Below are 19,764 nucleotides of genomic sequence, written 5' to 3' on the forward strand. Positions count from 1 at the left end.
AGTGGTATCGAACATCCCTAGTCAAAACCCTCAGATGATCCTCCCCACCAATCTAATTAGGAAGAGGGATCCCTATTCATTCCTAATCTAATTAGGGGGAATTCCCCCTAATCTAATTAGATAGGAATCTAATTAGGAAATTAATAAAAAAGTTATCAATCAAATTTTGACATTTGTGGGCTTCTAATATTCTCTCTTGCCAGGGTAACATTTTGTGGAGACAGTGTACACAACGCCCACAAGGGAGACTGCCATGTCGCCATGATGCATCATCTGTGAACACGAGGAGCGTATTAAGACATTACAAATATGCAACACCACCGTAGGATAGGGGAGGGGTTGAGGAGTTGTCCACAACTTGAGTCACAACCACAACAGTTGGACCAACGCGGCAAGTCTGTTATTATCGCCGGATTTTGTTTATTATCTGTATGACCTCAATTTGGTCGATAATTGCTGATAATTATCAGCCGCCAATATAATTGTGCTTCCCTAGTATGTTAACCCAACAATAGCAAGATTGATAGTGATTCACTCAAGGGAGTTCTCTACGCGATCAATCTGGGACTTCCCCACGGTAATTTCTTTGGGAAAGGCGGGACATTCTGTACAATACTTTGAGCTGATTGGACGATGCAGTATTCTGCACGTTTCTTTTGACCAATCACGGCCACGGATGAAATTGTCGTCTTAGTTCTCATCGAAGGGGGGAAAGAAGTGGGGAGAGCACGTACATCTTACCAGCTAGAAATGCACGAAGCGCCTCTGGCTGTTTAACATTCAACAAGGAAACGGTGAGTAATTCTGCAGGAACAGAATTAATTGCCGAGTCCATTCGTCCATGTTTGTTTTGTTTGTTTGCCCCGGTGTTGGCGCTGGCTTCCTGGTTTCGTCACTGCTGCATATCCCGCCCCCCAAACACAACGTTGCTCTGTGATTGGTCTGAACCACCAGAGGTTCGGATTGGTGGAAATCAACAGGCTTGGTACAAGATGTATTCTCCGGAGTTTGTGAACTCATAAATACCGCGAGAATTCAGCTTGCAGAGCATGGTTAGGAGGTTAGTGTTCTTACCCTGCAAGCACATGGTCACAGGTGCGAGACTTGCTTCCTCCATGTTTTTTTTTTTTTTTTTAAAGAACAGCCTATATGCCTACCCAATGTCATTTTTGTATAAACGTGGGCTTCCCAGGCGCCAGAAATCTTTTCCAAAGCAATTATTTCCTTGCAAACATAAACACTGTCCTGCTGCCGTGTTCTGTCACTTTCAGAAACATTCGGCAAACATCGGTACAAGGGCGCATATCTGGAAGTGCCTGGTCGTGTCGTGTTTGTGAAGTCACTATCAACAAGAAAGCGATGAGAACTGTGGCTTTATGCTCTTTTTAAATGTTTTAATTGAAATATCCCGCCTGCCTTCTTTGTTTGTTTGTTTTCTGTATTAATAATGTATTTGTGTAGTGTTCACAATTTGTTTGTGTATTCTGTTTAAAATTGTTCAATAAAGTTATATGAAAAAAAAGTGTTTTGTGACGTCAAGTCTGATCATGCAAGAGCTTTCCCTCATAGGACTGGATTCTTTACCAGTAGTGGAAGACAATCTTTATGTGTGTGCGGGAGCTGTGATGAGATTATTTGAGCACTCCACACACAATACAACGAAAACTATTAAATGCCCAATATTTTATCTTTGTGTGGGGTCTGACAAAGTAAAAAAAATAAATACAAATCTTCTAAGATTTGAAAAAAAATTCTGATGTGTGTAACAGGCTTTAGTTTCGCCCATCAACTGCCCAAATGGGGCCCATCAACTAAGCCCATGCCCAGCCAAAGCGCAACTAGACCAAGTAGTGCCCATATAGGCCCCAACTGTACGTGTTTACTATGTAAAGCAGGGGTGTTCAAACTTTTTCATTTGAGGGCAACATCTAGAAAATCAGAAGGACGTAAGGGCCACATATGTTATGAAGAGAAATTGTGTTTAGTCCTAAAAAGTGTACAAATAATTAATTTGTTCTTTTGCATATTTAAAAAAATACTACAGTATATAAACCAATTTATTTGTAATATGACAGTAGGGTTATTATAGTTTTGGAATTTTTCATTTTAGTTTTCATTTTGTTTTGATTTTTTTTTTAAATTTAGTTAGTTTTAATTATTTTTCACGGAGGTTGTGTTAGTTTTTTTTTAAATTAGTTTTAGTTCTTTAATAAATACTTAGTTTTAGTTTAGTTAGTTTCAGTATTAGTTTTAGTTTTTTGTTGTTGTTGTTGTTTTTTTTAATGTGTATTACTTGTGCGCAACACCATGGGTGCGACGTCATTATTCTAGTTTATATCAAAATAAATCTACTAAAAATCACATTTCAAATCATCCCCAAAGCCTCATGCATTAAATTACCAATGACTAAAACGAAGGACATTTTTGCTATAATTATAGTTCTATTTTAGTTAGTTTTGTAAACATAAAATGTAGTTTCAGTTAGTTTTCTTTTTTAGAAAGGATCTTCGTTTTCGTTTTATTTCATTAACAAAATTGTTTTTTGAATTTTATTTTTTTCGTTAGTTTTCGTTAACTAAAATAACGTTTAATGGCACCTGTGTTTTTCGACACCCTCCCTTCTTACTTTGACCATCTACAAACATTTTTGTTTAGTTTATTTTTTTTTAACCGAGTCAAATGCCATTTTTAGCATATATCGCGAGCCACAAAAAAATGGACGGCAGACCGCAAATGGCCCCTGGGCCGTAGTTTGGACACCCCTGATGTAAAGTCTTTTCTCCAAGATTGATTCACATGTTGAGATGATGCTGAATGCACTTTGGATTACTCAGAAGGAATATGGCAACTTAGTAGCGATTAGTAGTGGAATGCAGTAATGATTGTGCTCTCATATTTCTGGTAGCTGAAGGAATCATCATCATTGTCTGTGACGGTCTAAGCCAGACAGGAAACCTGCATTCCAGGTAATCTGCAGTTAGAGACAGTCTGATAGTTGTGAACCTGCTGATCGGTTAAACTGCAGTAGCGACAAAGTCGTGATTTTACCTGCCTCGTGCATTGTGGTGTGGCAAGTCGTCCTCTGCAGAGCTGCATACGCAACTCCACTGTCATTGAATGTTGATTCGAGGATGAAGACATGTGCAGGTGATGGAGGTCAGGGTCGATCAGAGGAGTCAATACATACAAATGCTTCTGAAGACTGAATGCTCCCATTGACATTCATGAAGACAGTTATTCAAACAAATAGTGAGATTTATCAGCTTCTACGGTGTCAATATGGGGCACTTAGTTCATCCTTTGTTGGGTGAGTTCTGGCTGAAAGTTGCTACAAAGAGCTGTGTTATCATATGAACAAAACTCGCTACTGAAGGTTTCTCTTGTGAAATATCAAGAAGCCGACTGATTCCTTGCTTTTATTTGGGTGATGAAGAACTTCTACACAATAAAGATAGAACAAACGTCAAGACAAAAGTTTCTTATCGCCATAGCCTAAAGCCTCAACTTGAAAATTCAACAAAGTTGCACCATTCATGACTTAGCGAATTGAGTGGTCATACTGACCCACGAGCACGCTTTGACTAGACAAAGGCTTAAGGAATTGCTCAGCCTCTGTGTGGTCCATTGACCGGAGTATTCTGTTAAGATTGGCAAATAACCGAAGGATGGATCACAGCGCAAACAAAGGTTGAACAATTCCACAGGATGTATTTAACCAAAAGAGTGTAAAACACAAGAATCTTATCATTTTGATTGTTTGGTGTCTTATAGCCCATGTGAGCTTGGTGTACTATTACATGCATGACACAATAATAAAATTCAAGTCATTCATTCATCTCAGTAACAAAAACAAAATACAATTACAGTTAAAAAAAAAAAAAAAAAAAAAAAAAAGCTTGGACACTTGGAAAAGTGATGGAGCTGCAGCAGAAAGAAGGTACACGTTTAAATAAAAAAAAATGATTCGTACCTGCAAAAGGAACAATATGAACGATGAAAAATCACCGAAGTAAATACTAAAAAAAAAAACAAAAAAAAAAACAAAAAAAAAAAAACTAATAGTACTTCTGGAATGATGAGACGAGACTAAACCAGAGCTACGGCAACAAGCAAATACTCCGAAAGGCAATACTCCAGCACCTTCTTTCCGCTGAAGCCGCATGTAAATGACGCAAATGCTAGCAGGAGCCTCAAGAAGGCTCAGCCCACCCGCAAACCCAAGAGAACTGTGTAAACAGAATATTGTCACCAGCAGGCAAAAACACAGAACATGACAGATACTGTATCAAGATGCCCAGAAGACTCTTGAATATCACTTTGGGTACTTTCTGTATGTCCTAAAGTAATACATGCACACTTTTTTACTTTACTCATGCTTTATAAGTAAATTGGCATCCCAAAGAGGCTCTGGTATTTCCAGACATTTTTTTTAATCTTCTAAACATCAGCGAGCCCTTGTGACTTACTTTTGTCTTCATTACTGTTTCCGATGCTTATGATCTTGATGCAGAGGCGGTAGCAGTTTACAAGCCGAGTCTGGCTTAGCTTAAATGCCATTGACATGACGGCCATGCCGGAAATGATGAAGAGTGAGGTGAGCATGAAAAAATTGGGATGATGAGGCACAATGTCTCCAAAACCAATAGTGGTGAGTGTGATAAAACAGAAGTAGTAAGGGTCGAATCCCTTCATTTCTGTCTCCCACAACGGCAAAATCAAACCTCCAAGAAAAATATAAGTAAACACTATAAAAAGAATAAGCACAAATGGTACATTCAGCGTTTCCATAGTATCTCCTATTCCTGTGAAGTCCCAAATGGCAAATCCTTTGGGCAATGGTGGCATTTGATTCAGTTCCGGGCAGGACATGCTCCTGAGTAGGGGACCCTTTTGCTGGAGATCCTCTTTGGCAAGAATCTTCTCAAAGATTTCTCTATTTTTTTGGAGCTGCATAGAATTGGACATCACATTCACTTGACTTTGCAACACTTCCCGGATGTTGAGTTGTTCGTGCAGCACAATGTCATGGCTGAAAACAGTGGTACCATCTTCCAAGGTCCGATGGTTCGACTCACGTTCTTTCTTGGGAGACCTCAGCTGGCAACAACTGTGTGAGTGCAGGACTTTGAAGAAGGCGTGAATATGAACATATGCTTTGGTCAGCAACGTGGCAAGGAAGTCTCCAATATCAAGCATGACTAAAAGCATGAGCGGAATGCCCACCATAGCGTACATGACACACAATACCTTACCAGGTAGGGTGACTGGATACATGGCCCCATAGCCTGCAAAGGATGTGGAACATAATTAACACTTCAAGTGTTAAATGCACTCAACAAGAACATGCAAACATACAGTGCTGTACAATTTAATTGTGTTTTTAAAAAGTATTTTAATAATATACTGTATTGTACACTAGGGCAGAAGACAGCTCGGGTATTTTAACGTGCAGTGAAAGTTTAACTGGTGCAAAGTATGAGGTAGTGCATGCTGGTTGACTATTTGTTATTGTTGTTGTTGTTATTGTTGTTATTATTATTATTATGATTTTCAACCAGCTACTGAGGATTGACATATCGTTTTGAGAATACCATCCATCCATCCTGTTTTTTTTCCCCATGCAAAACACTGGGAAGTATGCATGGTGATTTCTTCACAGTATTCAAATTTTTTGAAATATTTTGTGGGTTTTATGAGCTGGAAACCCAAATAATGTAAAGATAAACAAATAAATCTGCGATTGGCTGGCAACCAGTCCAGGGTGTGCCCCGCTTACTGCCCATAGCCAGATGAGATAGGCTCCAGCACCCCCCGCGACCCTTGTGAGGAATAAGCGGTTCAGAAAAGGGATGGATGGATGGATGGATAAACAAATAAATGCTTGAAATCACTTGAATTGTGGGCCTGGAATCTATAATCTATGAATCTATGAAAGTTTGACTTTTTGAATGGAATTACGGAAATTATTCAACTTTCATCCAACCATTTCCTTGACCGCTTATTCCTCACAAGGGTCGTTGGGGTGCTGGCGCCTATCTCAGCTGGCTCTGGGCAGTAGGCGGGGGACACCCTGGACTGGTTGCCAGCCCATCGCAGGGCACACAGAGACAAACAACCATCCACACTCACAAGCACACCTAGGGCCAATTCGGAGCACCCAATTAACCTGCCATGCATGTCTCTGGAATGTGGGAGGAGACCGGAGTACCCGGATAAGACCCACGCGGGCACGGGGAGAACATGCAAACTCCACCCAGGAAGGCCGGAGCCTGGACTCGAACCCGAGTCCTCAGAAGTGGGAGGCGGACGTGTTAACCAGTCATCCACCGTGCCACCCATTATTCAACTTTTCAAGAATATTCAAATTTCTTGACGAGCACCTACTGTATGTGGATGCTACAGGGGTGGGAAAACTTGCTCCTCAAGGGCCGGAGTCCTGCAGGAGTCCTACACACCTGATTCATATTTTCAGCTCATCAGCAAGCTCTAATAATAATAATGATCCTGTTGATTGGAATCAGGTGTGTTGGAGGAGGGAAACCTCTAAAACCTGCAGAGCTCTGGGCCCTTAAGGAACGGAAATGCACACCCCTGCTTTAGAAAGCCTCTCGCAGTTTCCTTTCCACTGCAAATTTAAGCTATCTAACCTAGACTTAAACGCTTATATCAAGCCATAAAGTCCTATTGATCTTGTTATGAGAATTATTTACTATACAAGAGCAGAATTTCTAAGATTATTAATCTTGTTTTAAGATTGTCTTTTACTTCTTACTTAGTTTATAAATCCTAAAATTAGTTAATTTTCATGCATAATAAGCTAAAATAGATTTTTTTTTTAGTGAACTTAGACTCTTAGAGCATAGATATCAGATTGTTTTTAGTGAACTTAGACTCTTAGAGCGATATCTAACCTAGACTTAAATGCTTTTATGAAGCCATAGTCTTCTTTGTCTTGTTTTGAGAATTATATACTTTGGAAAAGCAGAATTTCCAAGATTATTAATCTTATTTTAAGATTTTTTTGTCTCATTTCTCACTTAGTTTGTAAATCTTAAAATTGTTTAATTTTTATTCACAATAAGCTCAAATGCTGTAAGAGTCTGACAAGTTATTTTTACTTAAAATAAGATTGTCAGATATCATTCTGCTTATTTTAAGATACTTATTAGCCTTGAGTGTTAACAGCCAATTTTAAGGACTGTGAGGCTTAAGACAAATATTTTCCACATTTTAAGATGACTAACCAACATCAAAGGGCCTGAACTTGGGTTTCATAAATTTAATTTTCTTATTTTAAGATTTTGCAGAATGTACTAACAAGATATGGAAAATATAAGTGTGAAAACAATCAAACAAAAGTGCAATATAGGAGGGCTGCTCAATTATGAAGAAAGTATTAATCACAATTATTTTGGTAATAATTGAGAACACGATTAGGAAAATCATTTCTTTTTGGTAGAAAACATGAAAATGTTTAAACGTAAAAAAAAATGTTCAGACATAAAAATCTTTGACACACTATAATTATGCAAGTTCCCTTTGGATGAAACTAAATTGAATAGTTATTTTAAAATAAAAAATAATTAAAAAGTGCAAATGCATAAATTTAAACAACTCAAAATAAGCCTTAATCTTTTTTTTTTTTTTCAATTATACTGATTTTGTATATTGTGGAGAATAATAATTGAAATTGTAATTTAATTTCGATTAATTGCACAGCCATACAATATACAAGACTGTCTCAGAAAATTTGAATATTGTGATAATACAATTGTAATACAATTAAAAAAACAAAAATGTCATACTTTCTGGATTCATTACAAATCAACTTAAATATTGCAAGCCTTTTATTATTTTAATATTGCTGATTATGGCTTACATCTTAAACAAAACTCAAATATCCTATGTCAAAATATTAGAATATCATGAAAAAGTATACTAGTAGGCTATTCAACTAATCACTTGAATCGTCCAATAAATTCAAAACACCTGCAAGTGTTTCCAAGTGAATCCAGAATGTATGACATTTTTGCTTTTTAATTGCATTACAGAAAATAAAGGACTTTATCACAATAGTCTAATTTTCTGAGACAGTCCTGTTGCATTTTATCGCAAAATCCTGGTGTTGTCATACTAAGCTCATTTCATCTCTTTCCAGTGAACATGATACCAGCTCTGTGGTCTAGTGGTAGAGCGTCTACCCTCAGACTCGGAGGTTGTGGGTTCGATCCTAGGCGGAGTCAAACCAAATGCAATATAAAATGGTGCTGTCTCCCTGCTTGACGGTCAACTTAAAGTACAAACATAGAGTAACACTTGATGCTCTGCTTCGGTAGTGATTTACGCTTTTAAAACACAAAAAAATATTTAATTTACTTGAAATAAGGCCATTTAATAACCTTTAAAAAAAAAAAAGTGTTTATGGCTCATTTTAAGATTTAATTGCTTGTTTTGTTCCTTAGAATAAGTGTATACAGCTTATTTTAAGATTTAATTTCCTTGATTTGTTGCTTAGATAAGTGTTTAAAGCTAATTTTAAGTTTAATATAGATCTACACATTTTCCTCAATTCAAGAAATCTAAATTAGTAAAAGTTATCTGACTGCACTGGTAGATAATTTCACTTGTTTCTAGTAAATTTACACTAAGAACAAGTGCATTTTATCTCATATTAAGCAGACGTGTTATTGCAGTGTCCACATGACTCCTCCTGAGCACTAAGACAAAATGAACTATCAGATGAGAAATGCTGACTGAAAGATTCCAATAACTGATTTCAAACGTCCACTTTCATACGGAAGACAATTATCTACTTGAAACAGTGCACTGAAATGATTTGTGTTGCATCTTTAACCACATTATGTTGCTTGTGAAGATCTAAATCATGTCCAAAACAACATAGGAAGGAAATGTGTCTTAACCTCTAACAAGCTCGTTGCGGTGATGTAAAAGCATTATCCTAGTTGTTGGCCATTAGTACCATTAGCTGACTTAATTACTCACTGTAACACTGACTTACAACGGCTGATGACATCATTATACTTTTAACGCATACATTAATGCCAAAGACGCCAAAACTGCAATAAGAGGACACAGTTTCTTGTAAATCACTTTGCAAAAAAAGGCAAGTACAATACTGGACTGATGGAGATTGATTTTTTATTTTTTTAACTTATTTTTTAAATTTATGAACACTGAGAGTGTTTGAACGAGAGAAATGTGATCAAATATGTCCAAGTGAAAAGTGTATCAAGTGTGTAGTATGAAAAGACAATTATTTTGCCAACGCTCTCATTAGCCTAGCCTAGCACCCCAGCCTGTATCTTTCGTGAGAAGGAACCCTAATGAGCTACGGAAAGCCTTAAAGAGAAATACCCCCAGGAGATCCCGAGAGGGGGGGAGGATGAGATCTCCAATCGGACGGACCAACGGTTAACGACCCCTGCAAACGAACAGACTACGATTACGATATGTATCTGCGGCACGCGATGCAAAAACAATCACGGCCTAAAAATCCATCAGGCCAGAATGAAATGTTTGGAGCGGGAGAGCGAGGTACAACGCACAGGTCCTGGACCTGGTGAGACGCAGGAGGAGCCCGGACAGGAGGCAACCCACAGATCCCAGTCCCTCCACGTGCCAGAGTCTCCCAACCCCAGCAGAGTAGTTCCACAGCAGCGGATAAAATGGCCCCCAGCGAGCAGACTGAGCGAGTGGCGGCAGTTTGACGAGGATGTGTGTAAGATCATCCAAGCCACAGCCAAAGGAGATGTTGACAGCAGACTCCAAGCGATGACCACCATCATTGTCAGCTTTGGCTCAGAGAGATTCGGCTGGACTGAATATGTCAATACCAAGACCACCTCCTACACCATGAACCGCAGAGCCACCAAGATACATCAACTCACCCAGGAGCTTCGAACCCTCAAGAAGCAGTTCAAGAGAGCTACTGAGAAGGAGAAGCAACCGTTGGCAGAACTGCATAACATCCTGCGGAAGAAGTTGACAACCCTACGCAGAGCAGAGTGGCACAGGAGGCGGGGAAGAGAGAGAGCTAGAAAGCGGGCGGACTTCATCGCCAATCCCTTCCGTTTTGCTAAGCGGTTGCTTGGGGACAAGCGCAGTGGCCGGCTTGAGTGTTCAAGTGAAGAGGTGAACCACTTCCTCCGGAACACAATGACCGACCCACTGAGGGAAGAAGAGCTAGGTCACAACAAAGCTCTCATTGGCCCTGCCCCACCAACAGTGGAGTTCAAGCTGTCGGAGCCGAGCCTGAAGGAGGTTGAGGAAGTCATCAAGGCAGCCCGGTCAGCATCTTCACCGGGCCCAAGTGGTGTACCCTACCTGGTCTATAAGCGTTGCCCAGAGCTTCTCCGGCACCTGTGGAAGACATTGAAGGTGATCTGGCGAAGGGGGAGAGTGGCCAACCAGTGGAGGCGTGCTGAGGGAGTTTGGATTCCCAAGGAGGAGGACTTGAAAAACATCAACCAGTTTCGGACAATCTCGCTATTGAGTGTGGAAAGGAAGGTGTTCTTCAGCATCGTCTCCCGAAGACTGACCGAGTTTCTCCTCAAGAACAACTACATCGACACTTCCGTCCAGAAAGGTGGGATTCCCGGAGCTCCTGGCTGCCTAGAGCACACTGGTGTCGTCACACAGCTCATCCCATGAGAACAGAGGTGACCTTGCTGTGTTGTGGTTGGACCTGACTAACGCCTACGGGTCCATCCCGCACAAACTAGTGGAGCTTGCTCTACACCTCCACCACGTCCCTAATAAGATCAAGGACCTGATCCTGGATTATTATGCCAATTTCAGGCTCAGGTTCACTTCTGGGTCAGTAACATCTGACTGGCATCGCCTTGGGAAAGGTATAATAACAGGTTGTACCATCTCCGTTACCCTTTTTGCATTGGCAATGAACATGGTGGTCAAAGCTGCAGAGGTGGAATGTAGAGGGCCCCTATCCAGATCAGGTGTTCGCCAGCCTCCCATAAGAGCCTACATGGATGACCTTACCATCACCACAACATCTGTCCCAGGGTGCAGGTGGATACTGCAGGGTTTGGAAAGACACATCACATGGGCGAGGATGAGCTTCAAGCCCTCCAAGTCAAGATCCATGGTTCTGAAGAGGGGGAAGGTGATGGACAAGTTCCGGTTTTCGATCTCGGGAACCGAGATCCCGACAATCTCGGAACAGCCAGTTAAGAGCCTGGGGAAGCTCTTTGATGCAACTTTGAGAGACTCTGCTGCCATACAGGAGTGTGGTGAACAACTGGGAGCGTGGCTCACCAAGGTGGACAAGTCTGGCCTGCCAGGTAGATTTAAAGCCTGGATCTACCAGCACTCCATCCTGCCCAGAGTCCTGTGGCCTCTCCTTGTTTATGCAGTCCCATTAACAACTGTGGAGTCTCTCGAAAGGAAGATCAGTGGCTTTCTTCGAAAGTGGCTGGGACTTCCCCGCAGCCTCACCAGCGCTGCCCTGTACGGGACAAGCAACACCCTCCAGCTACCCCTCAGTGGGCTCACTGAAGAGTTCAAGGTGGCACGTACAAGAGAGGCTCTACAGTACAGGGATTCCAGGGACAACAAGGTGTCATCAGCAGGGATCGAGGTGAGAACTGGAAGGAAGTGGAGAGCTAAGAAAGCAGTGGAGGTGGCAGAGTCACGCCTAAGGCAGAACGCGCTGGTAGGGGTTTTGGCAACGGGGAGAGCAGGCCTGGGCTACTTCCCAAAGACCCAAGTGAGCCAGGCCCGGGGAAAGGAGAGACATCAGCTACTCCAGGAAGAGGTCCGAGCAGGTGTGGAGGAAGAGCGAGTGAGCAGGGCAGTTGGACTCCGGCAGCAGGGGGCATGGACAAGGTGGGAGAGCGTGTTACAGCGCAAAGTGACCTGGTCGAACATCATGCAGGCAGACTTCCACCGCGTCCGGTTCCTTGTGCAGGCAGTTTTCCCGAGCCCAGCGAACCTTCATGTGTGGGGGAAGAGTGAGACACCCACCTGTCCCCTTTGCTCTGGAAGAGGCTCTTTGGAACATCTCCTCAGCAGCTGCCCAAAGTCCCTGGCTGAAGGTCGCTATCGCTGGCGCCATGACCAGGTTCTGAAAGCAGTTGCTGAGAGCATAGCCCTGGGAATCAGCACGAACACACATCACAAAGCTCCGAGCAGGGCAGTCCCTTTCATCAAGGCAGGAGAGAGACCCCAGCCATGTCCACAGACAGCAAGAGGACTACTCCACACTGCCTCGGATTGGCAGTTGCAAGTCGACCTGGGAAAACAGCTAAAGTTCCCCCAGCACATCGCAGCAACATCTCTCCGGCCAGACATGATCATTACCTCTGAGGCTTCAAGACACCTGATCATGCTGGAACTCACAGTACCCTGGGAAGAGCGCATGGAGGAAGCGTGCAAAGTACCAGAAGAAAGAACTGGTGGAGGAATGCAGGGGTAGGGGCTGGAAGATCTTCTATGAGCCCATAGAAGTTGGCTGCAGAGGCTTTGCTGGTCGATCCTTCTGCAAAGTCCTAGGACGCTTGGGTGTATCAGGGGCGGCCAAGAAGAAAGCCATTAAGTCAGTTAGCGAAGCTGCAGAGAAAGCCACCAGGTGGCTATGGTTCAAAAGGGCAGATCCGTGGACTGCTACTGGGACGCAAGCCGAGGCTTGATCAACCTTGGCTGGGTCACCTGGGCAAGAGTGTCTGATGTTGCGAGACCCGAAACACTCAATGAACCCAGGCTACATCACTGATGATGCGTCCCAGTTGCATCCAGGAGATGTTTCTCTTAAGTTAGCCTTACTAAAAGGTGTACCATCAATTGGTAAAGATACTACTGACATGAAATTCAATTGGCTGACTTTGCCGAACAAGCCATGCCCCCTATTGCCTTGAGGCTTCTGGTGCTGTCGTGCTGCCATCTCTCTTCTCAAATATTCCAACCATCTAGAAGCAGCTGCCTCCCACTTATGAAGCTTTGTTTACATTTTTGGGGGGAGGGGGGGCTTGACCACAGCTAGTTCGTGGAGCATTGTCTTCTCTTTCCGCGTGCACTATTTTTTTTTTATTTTTTTTTATCAATTCCTTATGTAGTAGTCGCATCCATTCCTTATTAAATTAATTCATTAATAAAAAAATAATAATTTTTATCAATAATATTGTCTATCCCTCATAAAACCATACCTAATCTAGATTAATATTCGCTTGCAGTTTTTTTTCAATTGGGTTACTTATTGTTTCTCAGGCTTTAATGGGAATGTTGCCAGAAACATCTACACGCTGCCTTCGTATTTCTGTAATTATTCAGTGTAAGATTTAATCCTGTGAAAAATATGCCTCTCAAAGTTGAGGTGGAGTTTAATTACTTGTTTAATGTTTTTCGGTGCTTAACTTTTTCTACTTATTTAACTGACAGTGAACAATGTTGACAAATTACAAACTCGAGTCCTTTAGGCCTTTGCCATTCTTAGAGAACAGTGGTAAAAGGAGCTGAATGCATGTTAGTGTTAAAATCATATTTTTTCACCCACACGTTTTACAAATGTTATAATGGACAGGAGGCACTACTGTGGCACAATGGCTGAGTTTACCCAAAATATTCCCAAAATAATAATAAACCAAAACTGCAGTGTGACCCTCCGTCTCCCGGTGTCTCCATTTGTTTGACCATCAGGCCGAAACTTTGGCGACATGCAACGGGAATTGTTCCCGGAGGTGACTCTGACCCTGGAAGGAAAAATCTCCCCTGGGTCTCACGACCATGGTCAGAATACCGATGAGAAATGTCAAATGTGACAAAAAGGGCAAAACTGAAGTCGCACAAGTGTCGCGGGAGGACGTGGATCAATATTGGAGCAGCATTAAAATTGGAGTATGTGGAAAGACCTAAGATGAAACGGGACCCACAGCTTACTTTCTTCTTGCTAAAAAGGTAAGACCTCGACATGAAAATGTGATCGGCTCTATTTATGATGAGGCCAATAAAACTACCACTAACTAACGTCTCAACACTCTGGGCACGTGCACATCGCTGGCTTCCATCCCGCTTTTCGCCAGAGGAGTTGCAAATCTACAAAAACGTGGTATCTTGTATGCCTTTAAAATAAACAAACAAACAAACAAAATGAAATTTGTGTTAGTGTTTTGTGTTCTTGGTCTCATTAAACACATTTCATTTGAACAGGGTCCTGTTCTGTGGATTTTATCCACCGTGGTAGCAGGACAGGTGAAAAAGTAAAAGCACCACAAAAAAGCAAATCCAACCAAGGAAGAGTCAATCAACCCTGAAGTCAAACAGCTGGGTGCATTTCACAAAGCAGGTTTGGTGAGGAACCTGAGTAAAGAAACCCTGAAAGTGGGAAACTCGTTTCAGAAAGGGAGGTAACTGAAACCAGAGGATAAGAGGGAACACTAGCCTGTTTCATAAAAAGAGGTCATTTAAGCGCTCGGTCAGTTACCATAGTAACATGGTCCATCAACCTAACCTGGTTGGTAGCAGGTTTGTCACAATGAACCTTGAGTATTTCCCTGTACCCGCCTCCTTTCAGCCACACACGACAATTCATTTCCTCATTCATTCAGTCCGCTGCGGCGACTTTTTGCGTAAATACGCCTGTAGTCTATAGCATAAAGTCCACTTTTTTCCACAAACATGGCACGTCATTTTGACAATGAACCTATTGATGAAGGTGCCGCAATATTGCGCAGGGAATTAAATATTCGTTGCGAGAATGTTATCAGACCGCGTATATCTGACAGTTTCGCACAGTTTTTGAGCGGTACGGTTTCACATCACAGTCCATTATCTACATGCACAACTTACATTTGCAACATTAACCAGAGGTAATCATTAGTGTTGTTCCGATACCGATACTAGTATCGGCAGAGGTGCCGATACTGCATTAAACCAGTGGTATCGGTATCAGTGAGTACTCACAAGTAACATGCCGATACCATTAATTCCAACGCTAATATAGGATTTTGGATGCAGAATCTTGTGTCTTGCTGGTGCACGACATTCACTGGTATGTGACATGTTCACTGCATGCCGATCTAAGATATCCTATTGGCCCTTGATGCTCTGAACCAATAGCAGGACAGCTTTTTCATGTTGAGGAAAAAAAACCCAAAACCTTAAGTATCGGTATGGTATCGGTATCGGCCGATACCGCAAAGTTGAGTATCGTATCGGGGGCCAAAAAACGGTATCGGAACAACACTAGTAATCATATGTGCTCACGTTGAGGCAGTCAGTGTTGATATAACTCACTGGAATCAGCTGGACTGGAACCGAAAACGCAGAGTTTTCTCCCTGAGGGTATATCAACTCGTTGTTCAGGGTTAATCTGCTTTGTAAAATATACCCGTAGTCTCCAGTCCGTGACAGTTAGTCAAGGCCCAGAAATGGAGTCCATGCTCACCAGCAGACTTAATGGGAGAACTAAAGGAATGCTGTTATTGATTTTGCACTTAAAACATATGTTTCCTGTTTGAACAAATGAAAGGTCTGCTTTTAAAATGTACTGTGATGTGGTGTACTTTAGAAATTACTACCTTGTGCACGAGATTCAGATGTTAATACGAGTGTTAGAATAGTTGTTCCAAAATGCAATGAGCCTTTAAAAAAAAACAAAAAACACTTATATTATTTCTTTGTGTTTTAAAAGTACCTATTAATAATTTTTTTAAATTATGTTTGCTTTTCTGTCTTTCAAAACAAGGCATAGTTCATTATTATTCATCTAAGGTTTAATGAAATGCCTAATTTATTGCTCTAACAGATTCTGTGCACTATTAATGAATGTGATTGATTGACTAAGATTTGATTTTATTTATTTATTTTTTTACTAAACTTCACGCACTTTTAAAGATTGTACACTCTTACTTGTGTAAAAAGGCATCCAAAACCAAACAGTGACTATGAGACACAAGAGATAATATTTGGGATCAATTCAAGTTGTAATTCAGACAAACTGCAAGTTCTCTTGAAGAAACCGTTTGTATAGGCCACTTCATCTAGAAAGTTTGTGAGGAGGAAGCTGTTTGAGGGTTTGGAGTTTGCCAAATGAGATACACTGTAGTTGACCATACTATTCTTAGTCAGTACACTGTAAATTTGACTTAGAGTGGGACCAAATAGACTCTGTTTTAAAGTAACTTGTAAAGTAAAGTAACAAGTTACACTTGGAAGAGAGTAAAATAAAGAATTAGAAAAAATAAAAATCACTCAAGGGTGGAGGAACGAACTCACAACCTTCAGCTTGGGAGATAACCGATCTATTCCCTGAGCCACGCAGCTCCTGCTTTCTTCTAGTAAATTGCTCGTATTAGCTGCAGATGATTCCATGGAATCTTCCTCTCCAACAGACCAAAAACGATGTCTTTGGTCTCTTGGAGATAACCAAATAGTAGGAAGGGCATAGGTCAAGTGGTAGCGTGGCATTCTCCCAAGCTGAAGGTTGTGAGGTCGCTCCTGAATCCTTGAGTGACTGCACCCCCCCCCCCGCCCAATACTTACTTGCTCTCTTCCTAGTGTAAAACTCTAAAACTGAGTCTATTTGGTCCCACTCTAAATAGTCAAATTTTTCTACAGAATTTACTGTGTAATCATTTTTAGGCTGGTTAATCAAAGCTTATTCATTTGCACGCACTCACCAACCGTTGTGAAGACTGTGCACACGAAGAACATTGATCCAAGGAAAGTCCAGCTGTCAGGATCTTGGAGCCATACCGTCTGAAAACCGTCTTTCATTTTACGATCCAAATCCTCCACTATGTTTTGGTGGCTGTACAGCGAGTTATCTATGGTTAAAACAAAACAGTTAAGATCACTCGGGTGTGCGGGACAACTTAATAAGCAATGACGTTCTTGATATGAATAGGAAAAGTTAGCTAACCTGCAACCGAAGGCACAATCCATACAGTATTAGAGACAAGCAATTGATATAGTAAATGAATTAGAATGCAATTTCAGTATTATTGGTCAAACGTACTGGAGAGATTCTGGACATGCCGGATAATGTTTCCCAAGAAGCTGTGGTATTCCTGTTTGGCAGGGGGTGCTTTCCCTTCAACGTATTGGAACAAAAGAGCGCCCAGCACTGCGTAAACGACCAGAGACAGGCACAACATTACATGAGGAAGCATCTTCCACAACCATTCTGTGCACGCCTTGAGCTCGCAGATGGGGCTCATTGCTTGCTTGTCTAGCGTAGATCTCATTTTCTCCTTCCTCCACTGTCCTCTTCTGCTTCCACCGTTGCACCCAGCTCCGACAGTCGGCACAGAAAGCGCCCGTCCTGCCTTGATGCTCCACAAATGTGCTATGTGCTCTGGGTCTGCTCAGTCACACACGCACGCACGCACACGCCGACTACATCATTCTACACACACATCGCTAACACAACACTGACACCCCCATGGGACGTCCACTGTATACAGTGGCCTACCTACTTTAAGTGTTTTGCTTCCTGCGGTACAGTTAGTGCAAGGCAGACACACTTGGACCACTTTGGAAATCAACACTGATGTCCACCCCTTCATTCAGATTTCGATTGTTCACTGTCAAAGTAAGGTACATGTTACATTATGCCCTGTCTTGTAATGTAAACAAAAGAAAATATTGTATACGCACCGTTTTCAGAATGAGCACCAATATCTAATGGCTTCTTCTTTGGCTATTTGGTTCTTCATGCACGTCCCCACAATATCCTAGAATTTATTTATATATATATTTTTTAATCTAATCTGGCTAACTAAGCAACAAAATGTAAGAAAACTTATTAAAAAAAAAGAAGAAGTAGTGAGCCCTCATGTTGCAAGAATACGTCATCACATGCCATTGACCGTGCGTTTCAAAGGGGATGACATCATTGCTAATGATTAGTAAACATGATCTTCAAAACTACTATATGAGACAGCACGTTTGCATCATTGTCTTATACTTTCTTTTAACAGAATGTTTATATTGTGTATTGTGGCATTGTATATTTGGTGGCAAAATAATACAGTACATATTTCTACAAAGTCGGTATATGCCAGTCTATTACTTATCTAAACAGAGTAGCAAAGTCATTATTTCAGAAAATATCTACCCTAAAAGGCCAAACATATGTTAAATACAAGACATTTTGAGCCCTCTATTTCATAAGTATAATGTTTTTTTTTGCCCCTATTAAAACCCTGATGTATATGATCTGACACATGCAATTGCACGAACAATCCATTAGATGGCAGTATCATCCAGCTGATGGCTTTTGCAAGATCTCCCAAATTGAGAAAGGAGAGACACTTTTACTTATTAAATGGGAAATGTTCTTTCTGATTTTTGTAAATACTAATATGTTTGATATGTCTGCTTATTATGATATTTTTGACAGTTATAAATGTACACATTTAAAGAATTGTGACCGGATGTATCAAATGTGACATAAATTAAAAGTCATACATGAAAGTTGATTGAAAAAAAAAATAAAAAAAATAAATAATTTTTTTTGGCCATAATAATTAAATAAATACTCATTTGCAAAGGATCTGAGTTTTCTCTCATATATTTCATGGTTCAGGCTTTATAGAGTTAAAATTCACTCATGGTGCTGGATTACGGTGCAGGCAGTCTGGATTAGATTCCACATACTGCAGCTCCCTATAACCTTGAACTGGATAAGCAATATAGAGAATGGATGTAGTACCTTCTTGTACGTTTAAAACACAGGTGTGATAGTTGCAGGAAAGAGGCTTATATAAACCTGTGTAGATATTGCGCCAAAAAACAGACATTTGCAGCTACAATAGTCATATACCACATTAACAATGTATCGACAGTATTTTTGATTAGTATAAAGTTATTCTGATCGAAAAACTGCTTTTCTCCCAAAAATAAGGACATTTCTTGGTGACCCCAAGGTCGTGTATATATTGTACTACTGTACATATACAGTACAGTGAATGGCTCAATATTTATATTTATTTTGTGTAATTTGGCATATTTGGTCCATCTCTCGATACTACTTTGTATTATTAATTTTATAATAATATGTCATGAATGTAGCTCTTTTTAAATGAATAAGAATAGTGTGCTCTATGATTGGCTGGCAGTGAGGGAGCTCAATGATGCAGCAGGGTTATAAACTATTTTTGATATATGTCAGAAGAGGCTCTGTAAACGCTTTCTAAACATCAACACAATTATTAAAATCCCCTTTGAAAGCAGCAAGGGCAACAGGTGCTATGGAAGATCTAAATTTAGGTGGCAAGCCAGAACAAGAGAACAACAGGGACCCAAGACTGAAATGTTCTATTTGCAAGGATGAAACATTTCTAAGTCTCCTGCTTCTAGCTTCGTGTTAACAATTCAACTACAATCAAGGTGTTATACAGTTAGCTGGTATGCAATTCCGCTGAATTTCTGCACCAACAGCTTAGACTTGATGTTCATTTGTTTTTGTGGGTGTGGTTTTGGTTTGGAATAGCACTTTGTAAAAAAGCTGTCCTGAGCACTAATGGCTATTTAAGAGACTGAGTATTGATTCTGTAATGAACTACTTTTGACCAGAAGTACGCTGGCTGACCATTATATTTCCGGACCCACATTACAGAATATTGCCCCGTCTTTTGTCCCTCCAGAAGCTCATAATATCCCATCTTAAAACAGTTGAGTCCCTTCCCGTTAGATCCAGTCAAGTCCCGAAAGAGTCCAGTCCAGTCCAGTCCATCCATCCATCCATCCATCCATCCATTTACTACCACATATCCGTCCGTGGTCATG

The 19,764-nt window shown here is 41.0% G+C and overlaps 1 protein-coding gene across 6 annotated transcripts; it reads right to left on the reverse strand.

Moving 5' to 3' along the window:
* Positions 1-3,402: 3,402 nt before the first annotated feature.
* kcnk18 (potassium channel, subfamily K, member 18) lies at positions 3,403-17,782 on the reverse strand. Of its 6 annotated transcripts, XM_077495449.1 has the most exons (7): positions 17,632-17,782; positions 17,447-17,558; positions 16,991-17,335; positions 16,653-16,799; positions 5,253-5,285; positions 5,076-5,123; positions 4,780-4,947 (listed from the first exon to the last, which is right to left on the reverse strand). In XM_077495449.1, the coding sequence occupies exons 2-7, from the start codon at positions 17,538-17,540 to the stop codon at positions 4,934-4,936; spliced, it is 681 nt and encodes a 226-aa protein (XP_077351575.1). In that variant the 5' UTR covers positions 17,541-17,558; positions 17,632-17,782; the 3' UTR covers positions 4,780-4,933. The 6 variants fall into 6 exon arrangements, with proteins under 6 accessions (XP_077351571.1, XP_077351572.1, XP_077351570.1 ...); XM_077495445.1 differs by having other exon boundaries at positions 3,403-5,123; XM_077495446.1 differs by having other exon boundaries at positions 3,403-5,285; positions 17,451-17,558.
* Positions 17,783-19,764: the final 1,982 nt, after the last annotated feature.

The sequence above is a fragment of the Festucalex cinctus genome, chromosome 14 (genome assembly GCF_051991245.1).
Source record: "Festucalex cinctus isolate MCC-2025b chromosome 14, RoL_Fcin_1.0, whole genome shotgun sequence".
NCBI classification, from domain to species: domain Eukaryota; kingdom Metazoa; phylum Chordata; class Actinopteri; order Syngnathiformes; family Syngnathidae; genus Festucalex; species Festucalex cinctus.